We start from the raw sequence: 11220 nt of genomic DNA, 5'->3' as shown, positions 1-11220 counted from the left end.
TTTCAATTGTTACCGTGGCCCCTATTTATACAAAAAAACACCTCAAAATATAGAACTTACTAAATTAAATAATCTTATTACACTGAAAAAAAAACTAAAAAATCTCATAATTAACAAAACCAATTTTATCGGTATGTATTAATGTTAAAGAATAATTATTATAATAAAATGTAATAAGAACAATTTAAATTATAAATATAAATAAATAAAATAAAAAATAAATAAAAAAGAATAAATATAGTTAGCAACTATAGTAAAATATTACTGAACAGTTAACCTCAAAAAGTTAAAGTGTTTTTTATAAATTTACTTCTTAAATTTTTAGTTTGCTTTGTATTTTAAAGGTTCTTGATGAAAAGATTTCTCTTAGTCTTCAGTGAGTTTCCTTACTACTACATAGTATTATTATAATATATTAATATATATTTTCAACTACAAGCAAGCCACTAGTAGCCCTGTGGTGCGACAGACTTGCGTATATTATTTAAATGCATGGGTTAATAGCCAGCACCTTATACACTGCGCGACATAATGATAAGACACCCAAAAAATATTTATAAAACTACTATACATTTATATTTAAAACGTTTAAAATATTTATTTTGAACGTAACTAACGCATTTTATTAAAAAAACAACCGTTTTTTTAGTGCAACAAAATTATTAGACACTTTTGGAAAAAATCTAAATAGATTGTCATTTATAAAAAAGACGTCTCAATTTTGAAGAATCGATAGTGAGTACTTTTACCAATTTTTTGAATTCAATCATTCTAGAAGGTAAAGAATCATACGACTTTTTTTATGTACGAAATGTCAATTGCATCCCATGCAGATGCGATTGATGATTTCAAGTCAGCTATTGAATTATGTTGTTTACCACCTTCAAACACTATATGTGACAGCTGTGCCCAAGCATTCTCAATAATGTTCAAGTCTGGAGATTTAGCTGGTCATTTCAATGTTTCAATTTTACTGCTGTTTAAATAATCCTTTACTATCTTAGCTATATGAATGCTAGCATTATCTTGCTGAAAAACAAAATTTTCATCAATAAAAGATGCTTAAAAACTATATTTTAAAAATTCTTGAACAATTAAAAGATGATCCTTAGCCTTCAATCTTCCGTCAATAAAATGAAATTTTGATTTATCATGATACCCAATCGCACACCAAATCATTACACCACCACCACCCATTTGACGTCGTTGTTGTGTAACTGGTTTTTTACGCAAATTGTGAAAATAATAGTTCCATCTATCCGGCCCATTAAGACAATATCGTTTTTTGTCACAAAATACTACTTGTAGTCACTCTTCTTTCCATGTTGCGTGGTCCTTTACAAAGGTTATTCGATCGTTTATGTGTTTTGATGTCAATGGTTGTTTTCGCTGAAGTTTTTTGCGTAAAAGGTGAAAAACATTATGAATACCTCGCTGAACTGTGCGTAAATTAGCTATCACACCTGCTTCTGCAGCAATTTGATGTGCAGTTAATGAAGAAATTGAAGCTTGTCTCAACAACCTTCGCCTATTACGGTCACTTAATGTCGATGAACGTCCGGGACTTTTTCTTATTTCATACATATGAGGGCTATTAACGTAGTTTTTAATCACAGTTCGGCTGTGTCCCATGGCTCTAGCTATATAACTAAGTGACCCATTTTCGATAAGTTAAAGAGCACTTTTTTCTCATCTGGACTCAACGGTGCAGTATTAATTAACAATTATTACATATTTTATTACATATTATTACATATTGTTAATCCATTACAATTACTATTATTAATCCATTACAATTTAAAAAATATTATTAATCCATTATTAATTAATTTGTTATTTTATACTTAATAAAAAAAACCTAAATTAAATGTTTGACAGTTCACATAAGTTTACAGTTAAATAATCATCTGTGGTGTTTACATCAAATAAATATTCGTAACAACTGCGATTTGTAAATAAAACTTTTTTTGTAAAGATGTCTGGTAATTTTGTCGCACTGAAAAAACGGTTTTTTTTTTAAATAAAATGCGAGTTACATTTAAAATAAAATTTTAAAATGTTGTTTAGTGTTGTAAACCTTTTCATTTCATTTTTGCTTTCATTTACAATAAAAATTAGCTTTTAAATATAAATGTAGAGTTTTATAAATATTTTTGGGGTGTCTTATCATTATGTAGTGCAGTGTATTATAAACCACAAATTTTTAAATAAATAATTTTAACTCACTGTCAAACGCGCAAGCGTTAAACAGCATTGTTAAAACATTTAAATTACAAATACACACAAAGAACTGCATTTGCTTTATTATACTTATTTTTAGACAACAGGCGGAATGTATACCTTCCGCCGGTTGTTTAGACATGTGTCTAAACATGCCGCCAAAACATGCGATTAAAATAAGAACTAAGTGTAAACAAAAAATATTTTTTCACAAAATTTTTTTATTTTTGAAATACGTTTCACAATATTTCTTTGTTTTCGAAATACTCCAACAAAAGTTAATGTAGTTGTATTAAAAAATGTTAAATACAGTAGGTAAGCAACCATTCAGTCAGAACTAGTGCATTGGACAATTTACTTTACTTTACTTTGATTATTTTATAAAAATATTAAATTTAAACTTTCACTACACGATGATGGTAATTTTAGACAACCGGCGGAAGATGCAAATAAATTCTGATCTGATTCTAAAAAAATAACTGATCTTTTAAAACTAAAAGAATTAGACGTAATTGTATTTACCTTTACTTCTTGTAATATACACAATCACATAAATGATGATACATCAGATAAGGACGAAGATATTATAGATTAATATCTATTTAATGAAAACTTTAATACAGAAGTTGATGGAAATTAGAATACAAAAATGGGTATTAGGCGAAATCTTTTATTTGAAAAATAAAAATAACCTTTTAAAGAAACGTGGGAGGTGAGGGAGGAAAAACCGATTCCGTACTCCCCCCCCCCCTCACTCCCTAAATATTGAGAATTTGTTTATTTTTTATTTAAGCTGAAAAATTTTCGATTTTCGATTAAGTTTTGATAGATTATCTTTAATTTAAGGTAATATTTTGTGTCTAGAAAGTTTTTTAAAGATCATAACATCATTAATTATATATATATTTAAAAAAAAAAATTGTTTATAAAAAAGTCATTTAAGACTTGATAAAAAATATTTATTGATTTTAAGTTGTTATTTTTTCTCATAGAATCTAGTCTAGATTTTATTGATTCAGGAAGACGCTCTCAAGGCTTTGGTTAACTTTCTTAAAATAATACTCGATACTTTTCTTGAATGTTTAAGATTTTCTGTTTGCCATTCATCTTTATAAACCAATCCTTTAAAAACTGATCAAAAATCTTCAAATAGATTCTGAACCTTTGACAATATTATCTTTTTTTGACTCAAAAATTAAATTTTCTTCTTAAAAGTAACTTTGAACAGATTTACCAAAATGAAAAGAAGCAAGATCTAGCGAAAACACACACGTGTCGAGGCAATGATGTGCTTTTATAAAGGGGATTAATTTTTTTTTAACACAATCTATTAAGTAAACTTTTTGATCGATTACTAGACTGTTTCGGATTAAGATTATTAATATCTTTACAAGTAAATACTACCCAGCTACCGAGTTTTGGATTGTACTTAAATTTTTTTATATTTAACATTAGAAGAACACTCTGGTTGTATGAATTGTAAAAATTATCATTTCCATTGATTGTTGATGTGTAAAATCTCATCATCAACAATCCAATCACGTTTTCGAAATAAAGTTTATACTTTCAAAATTAGTCTTTACCGTTAGTTTTTGGTTATAAGTTCGACCTTGAATATTTATTATTTTAAAATTTAACTTTCTTTTTATGATTTTATGAGCACATGAAGTTGAAGTTCTGAATATATTAGCTGCTACAAACGGATTTTTAATAACATTCTGCCTAATCCATGGCTTCTAAGATTCGTCATTTGCATATTGAATTATACTGTATATTGTTGATTCTCTGCTAAAATGTTTTACAGTATATTTTTATTTTTTACATCTTAATTTTAAATTGAACTTGTTCACACGCTCTCGAGTGAACAAGTTCACGCGACTTGTTTTCTTTAAAAAAAAAACCATAAAATAAACCAAAAACCATAAAATAAAATAAACCATAAACCAAAAAAAACCATAAAAACCAAAAGACAACAAAATCTAAACATATATTTAAAAACACCTACATTTAAGGTTTTTATTAGTATATGATATAATTAAATTTTAATAAAAAAAATGTTATATAGTAATTGAAGCTTTATCCAGATTTCAATTGAACGCTCATTATTTTTGAAGAAAACATTTATGTGTTAAAATGACATGAGCAAACAAGCCATATAATTAGCAAAGCCACAGGTGAGTCACTAAAATAAAAAAACTTCATGGTTCCTACACCTTTAATAATCTTCTCTTCTGAAAAAAGCGAAAACAACATAGGAGATTTGTAGTTTTTATTTATATAAATACGCAATATAATACACAGGGCAATTCATTTAAAAAAAAAAAAAAAAAAAAAAAAACTACATAAAAAAATTAATTTAAAAAAATTAAAACTTTTAAAATTTCGTATTTGTCATAAAGGAAAATCTTTTTGACAACTAATATCGTTTTTGTCAACAAATAATGTAAAATGTTGTTCTAAAATTTAAAAACCTATATCGAACAATTGTTTATTGTACTATGACGAAGTAAGTGTTTATCTTTCGTTAACAATTTACGATCAACAGAAAATTTTACAAGTTGTTTAATGAAACCCTTGTTTGTTAATAACACGCCCCTCTTTTCAAAGACTTCGCTAACAGCTGTTACGGGTCCAATATCTTTTTCAATCATGTAGTACGCGGTTGCTAAGCAACCACTTCTGTTGATTCCAGCCATGCAATGAATAAGACATTTTCCATTTTGATCTCGTGCTGAGTTAATAAAGTTTTGAACTTTTTCAAAGTTTTCTAATATGGGGTAATCTTCCCTGTCTTCAGAAAAGAAGCCCATATAAATAAACTCATCGCCGTAAAATTCTGCTCCTGTTTCGTTTTCGCCATCTATATTATGAACGGTATTAATAATGTGAGTGATTCCTGCCTCCTTAAGATGATCAACGTCCATTGCATCATTAATTGCTCCAAGATACAGGTGATCAAGAAGTTTAGTCATTTTTTTAGGAACTTGCGATACGTTAGCAACTAAATCAATAATATGATTAGCATATCGTAACTGTTTACTGTTTAGTCCATAATTCAAATGAGCCATGAATTTGATGATTAAAAAAAGCTAAAACTTTCCTCATAAGTCCTAAAATTAAACTTTGAACTTGAGCATAAATAATTTATAAATGAAAAAAAAAAAAAAATTAAAATACAAAAAATTAATTACAATATATATTTTTGATAAAATGTAGTATTTAACATAAACAATAAGTATGCAAACAATATAATCATCTCTTCTATTGCCCCTTTTATTTGTTTGGAATATAACAAAAATTGTAGTACAATTTCTATTTTGTCATCATAACATGTCTAAAACATTTTTCTTTTAAAATATAGTTGATTTATTATATTTTTTTAAAGTTTATTTCTATACATTCTTATAACAACTTCTATAACCTATGGTTTTAAAAAAAAATAAAAGCAGATAAATAGGTTTTTATTAATACTAATTTGATAAAATTTCTTTTGGATGGTCGTATTACATATTAGCTTAAATGCAATTATTTTTATTAAACCAGTCAAATATTTGGTTAACCTCTAACCGAATATATAAAATTATGATTGTCATCATTTCATACTCAACGCCTCATCTGCACATAAAGTCTTGTAGTAAAGCATTCTTATGGTTTAATTCAAAGTGTAAAAAAACGTTCAAAAAGTGCTCCTAAACTTATGCTTAGAAAATTATTTAAAATATTAAATTCAAAAATGTTATTAGCTTTATTACGCGTTATTAAGGCATATTGTTATATACGCGTTATTAAGGCATATTGTTATATACGCGTTTTTAAGGCATATTGTTATATACGCGTTATATTGCGGATAAGAGTAAAATGAAAAACTTGACCAATTTTTTTGAATGACAAATTTTGAAAAAAACATTTAAAATAGTTATATGCAATTTTAATAAGATTCAAAAAACATAATTAGATTATAAAAAACTTTATAGCAATATAAAACTATAAACTTTTATTGTGAAAGCTCGTTTATAATAAAATTCTTTTGAAACTTTTTTAATAGAAAAAAAAATGCTGCTTTGCCAGTCAGCTGGTACACAACAACAAAGTTTAAACATTATTTTGCTACTTCCTTTTAATAGGATAAAAAAGAGAATTAATGAAAAACTTTTTTTTGTTTCTACTCGATATAAATTTTAAATTGCTAAAAATTTACTAAACCGAGTACAGGTTACCCGTTTTTCATCTCAATATATAGCATACGTGTCTTTAATCTACATGCAATAGGTTGCGTCACTAAGTATAATAATAAAAAATAAAAAAACTTGAATTTTTAATGCCAGAGTTCCCGCTGTGTGTTCCCCAGTTATGAAATAAAAAGTGTTATTTTTTGAATTTTTAAAGAATGGATTAAAGTTTTAAAATTGATTAAAATCACTTTATAAGTTTTTATTAAAAATCTTCTTTGACAAGTTTTCAATAAAACGATTAATAGCTTTGAAATTCCGTTGAAAATACCTTTACATTTCAGGGGTTATTTTGGCACATTGATAATAATCGAGGGTCTACAGGAACCTTTAAATAATAATTTAATACTTAATCAGAATAGAATTTTAAGAATTTGAGAATTACCCTTATGCATACTTTAAGAATTACCCTTATGCATATTTTAAGGTATACATTCGTATTATATAGTAATTACCACAGCTTAACAATATTATAAAAATATAATCGTTTCTAAAGGAAAATACTACTTAATTAGCGACACTATTTTCACTTTAGTATTGTCACTATTATGTATACCAGTTACACGGTGTTACACATAAAATCTGTAATTAAAAGACGGTAGAAACTCCTTATTTATATATATTACCTATGAAATTGTGTGAAGACATAAAATCTTTTACAATGTCTTTACACATTTCTTATAAAAAATATTCTAGATTTTCTAGAATATATATATATATATATATATATATATATATATATATATATATATATATATATACATATATATACATATATATATATATATATATATATATATATATATATATATATATATATATATATATATATATATATATATATATATATATATATATATATATAAAACAATATTTCTACATACCAGAAAAACTAAAAGTCAAATAAGTAAAAAGGAAAAACAAATTATGAAACATTTTTCACTTAATTAAAAGTGTTTATGAAAGAATGTTTATAAAAAACTAATCCCTAAACAAATTTTTCACAAGAAAAACTGAATCCTGTATTCTTCCAGCTGCTTGAAATTTATTCAGTACGTTAAGAATCCTGTAACATAATCTTCCTCTAAGAATCTTCTTCTTCTTCCAAATTAATGTTAGTACCGAATTTAGCATAAAGTTTAATTTTTAGATCTTTTAACTCCATTGTATGTGCTTCAGCTTTCTTTGCAAGTATCTTTAATTCTTTTTCAATAGACTCTTTACCTTCATCTATAAACGCCTGCGCCTCATCCTTTGACATTTTGAAAAAAGTTTCTCCTATATAAACACTTAATACCGTTAAAGAATTAGACTCTAATTTTTAATTTCAATTTATGAGGATTAAAAAGTATATAAAAAAAGATAAAAGAATACATGTATATATGCATTAATGATGGATTACATTAGCCCGAAAAAGTGTACATCTCAACTAAAAGGTTAGGATGTGAGCAGGTAGTGTTTTCATTTAAAAGAAATCCGTTTTTTAAATTTAAATTAATAAAGTTTTTTAAAATTAAAAAAAAATTAGTTATGCTGTGTCAATTTAATAGTATCTCATACACTTGATAAATAGATGGCTTATTGTCAAACTACAAAACTTCATTTTTTGAGATAAAGCTACTTTTGATATCTACTGGGAACAAACCATGTGTCAAAGACCTTTAAAGCTCAAAATAAAATTTTAAAAATTAAAAAAGTTTGGGCTGTTACTACGTATTTGAAAAAAAACTCCAAGTATACATTACTTTTTTTGACGTTTTAATTTTTTGAAATTTTGTTGAAATTAAAGCTGTTCGACACTAAGCTCTCAAAATGTACACATGTGCAGTATTGTACTTGTATTCTACACACTATAATTTTTAAAAATGCAAATGAAAAAAAAAATAATAAAAAAAACAAACAAAGAAAATGTTTCGCATTATAAATGACGTTTATATGTAGAAACTCCCTGCCTTAACTTATAGTTATAATAACTTATAGTATGAGGTTCGAAGCTAAATCCAGATTTACTGATACATATAAATTGATTATTAGTAAAAAAAGATACGATACGGATTCATCATCATTTAACATAATTTCATCACCAGCATCTTCATAATTTTGAAGCTGCTTCTATAAATAATATTATAAAAAATTTTTATAATTTTGAAACTGCTTCTATAAATAGTATTATAACAAAAATTTTATAATTTCGAAACTGCTTCTATAAATAATATTATAAAGAAACTTTCATTATTTTAAAATTGCTTCTATAAACAGTATTATAAAATTTAACAAGTCATCACCAGCATCTTCATAATTTTGCTTCTATAATTAGTATTATAAATTAAGTATAAAGATAATAATAATTTTATTGTATCAATTTAAAAAATTCAAAATAATTATTTTTTGATTTATTAAAAAATTAAATCCAGACTCTTCTCATCATTACTTATTTTTAGTTTAAAAAATGGAGAAAAAAAAAAAACTAAATTATTTGATAACTTTTAGCAGTTTGTCACTAAGTCGATAAAAAATTTCCTAACCAATAATTTAAACTTGATTTAAAAAAAATTTTTATCTTTATATTTTTATTTGATTTTACTCTCTAAAATGTTTTCAATGATAACTTTATAATTGAAAATTTATAATTAAATTTCACTAATCCCAAATTTACAGGTTGAAACTCTTAGCCAAAGAGTAAAACTCAAAAACTACTGTTTGTGGGAAAATTTTTTTATAAAGCTGAAACTTTGCCTAGTGAAGATATATAGGTCACATTAAAAAAATGTCCCATGATTCGCACCAGGAGAATCCTCTTTTTCGGGACCTGTTTCAAAATGACGCATCCATAAATAGTTTAAAATTTTTATCTTATCTTTATTATATATTATTTATTTGTTGAGCATAAAAACTGCGTTTTTATGCTGAACAACTCTTTAAACAACACTAAGGTCTTTAAACAACACTAAGGTCTTTAAACGAAAGGTGGACTAATTAACAAATAAATTCTATATATTCAAATAATAATTAACTAATAATTACTAATAAAAGTGGTATGAAAATATAGCTTATAAAAATAACAACACATTTAAAAACACTGAAAGTTGATTTTAAGAAGACATTGCATTTTAATTGATCTTAAGAAACTTTTTAATTTTAAACTTTTAATTCAGTCTTTAGAAACGTGTTTTTCTGATGTACTACAAATAGTTGTGCCTATAAAAAAATGCAAACAGTTTTGATCTAACCGCGGTATTCACAATATTTATGAAAGTAAGAATCAAACCATATACCATTATTTCTCATGACCTTAAAATCCTTTCTATGCTAAGAAAAATTAAAAATTTTTAAATTATAAGTGATATTATTTCACTTACTAATTTTAAACACAGTTCTAAAGATATTAAATCTGTACCCAATTTGTATAAACTTTATTAGATGAATTACCATCTACTATTAGTAAGCAAACGGGGTTGATATTTGAACGGGGCCGGGTTTGATAAAATATAGTCGGGGCCAAGCCAGGGGCTGGGTTTGTGTCCGGGGCTGCATAAACATTTATACATCCTAAAGTATATTTTTAAATTCAAAATTCATGATATATTTTTTGCATATATGCATATATAAACATCATTATGATCAACATGATCATTATAATCATCATCATGATCATGATCATCATCTAATCATCTTCTCTTTTGGCAAATACTAAGCCATATAAACACTCAAGTTTATATAAATATCTAAGGATATTGCATTCCAACTTCTAAATAAATAACAAACATATATATTTATATCCATAATATGTATGCATAAAGCGCATCTCAGAAGCTTTTATTCCTTCTGGAATAAAAGTTTGAAAGCTTTTATTTCTTCTCTTCTATTTTAAGTCAAGCCTCATTCTACTCTACATTTTTCACCATCATTTTTCATCTTTTTTACAAGAACATCTCTCTTAAGAACAAATGTCTTTTTCTTATTCTAAGAAGCCAATGTAAAAAGGTCCTGTCTGATGTTAAGCTCTGTTATTCTCAAATTACTAAACTTTGTATCTCTAGAACCTAATATCTCAGATGTTAGGTTCAAGAGACTTTTGGTTAGTCTTCATCAGTGTCATTAACTAAAATAAGTCTAACATTTAATCTGTAATTCATGAGTCTGATTTTTTTACTTCTCCCCAGAATAAAGTAGAGTTATTTGCAAAGAAATCTTACTCTAAAATTTGATTCTTGAATCTAATGGCCATACTCTTCCTGCCAGTTAAACAGAATAACCCATTCTTAAACACCCAAATCACTCTAGCTTCTAATGCTAAAGTTAACACTTCTACAGTTTGTGCTCCAGAATAGATTTCCATCATAGTCTTAAAAAAGTGTTCTCCAGAATTCTCTTCAATTATTGCTAAATTTTTAAAAAGTGCAAAATAAGTGGTTCCAATTTTTCAAAACTCTAGAAAACGCTTTGACCTCTCCAACTATCCTAAGAATAGTCTTCACTCTGTTATTAATTTCTTATATAAAGGTTTTGAGATTAATTTATTTATTTCTAACTACTAAAGTTATTCTTTAAAGCCTACACTCTTCTTTATTTCAAGTATTTCAAATAAGGTACCACAAGGTTGCTCCTGTATTGTTTCTTATCTACTATATCGACCTTCATGAAAATTTTACATCTAAAGTGACACTATTTGCTGACAACTTAACTTAATACTTTTGTCTTGACAAAAAATCTTCACTTTTTGATTGCTTTGAACAAGCAGCCAATTTTTAATCTGACCTCTCTTCTGTAA

The 11220-nt window shown here is 26.0% G+C and overlaps 2 protein-coding genes across 2 annotated transcripts in view; both read right to left on the bottom strand.

Annotated features, from left to right (window-relative positions):
* Positions 1-4475: 4475 nt before the first annotated feature.
* LOC101235786 (uncharacterized) lies at positions 4476-7181 on the bottom strand. Its single transcript, XM_065818773.1, has one exon. It carries the CDS (start codon positions 5286-5288, stop codon positions 4692-4694), a length of 597 nt encoding a protein of 198 aa, XP_065674845.1. The 5' UTR covers positions 5289-7181; the 3' UTR covers positions 4476-4691.
* A 193-nt stretch (positions 7182-7374) lies between these two features.
* Positions 7375-11220, bottom strand: part of LOC100197674 (prefoldin subunit 4) — a 23599-nt gene continuing 19753 nt past the window's right edge. Inside the window, exons 3-4 of the mRNA XM_065818893.1 lie at positions 8497-8561; positions 7375-7738 (exon numbers count right to left, since the gene is read on the bottom strand). Coding sequence (XP_065674965.1) covers positions 7534-7738; positions 8497-8561 — 270 coding nt within the window. The 3' untranslated portion in view covers positions 7375-7533. The remainder of the gene's footprint in view (positions 7739-8496; positions 8562-11220) is intronic.

Source organism: Hydra vulgaris, chromosome 15, assembly GCF_038396675.1.
Source record: "Hydra vulgaris chromosome 15, alternate assembly HydraT2T_AEP".
NCBI lineage: Eukaryota > Metazoa > Cnidaria > Hydrozoa > Anthoathecata > Hydridae > Hydra > Hydra vulgaris.
This window is presented reverse-complemented; position numbering and strand designations above follow the sequence as displayed.

Excerpts from the sequence above, each read along its gene's own strand:
- LOC101235786 (XM_065818773.1), bottom strand. The coding sequence starts at position 5,288 with ATGGCTCATTTGAATTATGGACTAAACAGTAAACAGTTACGATATGCT.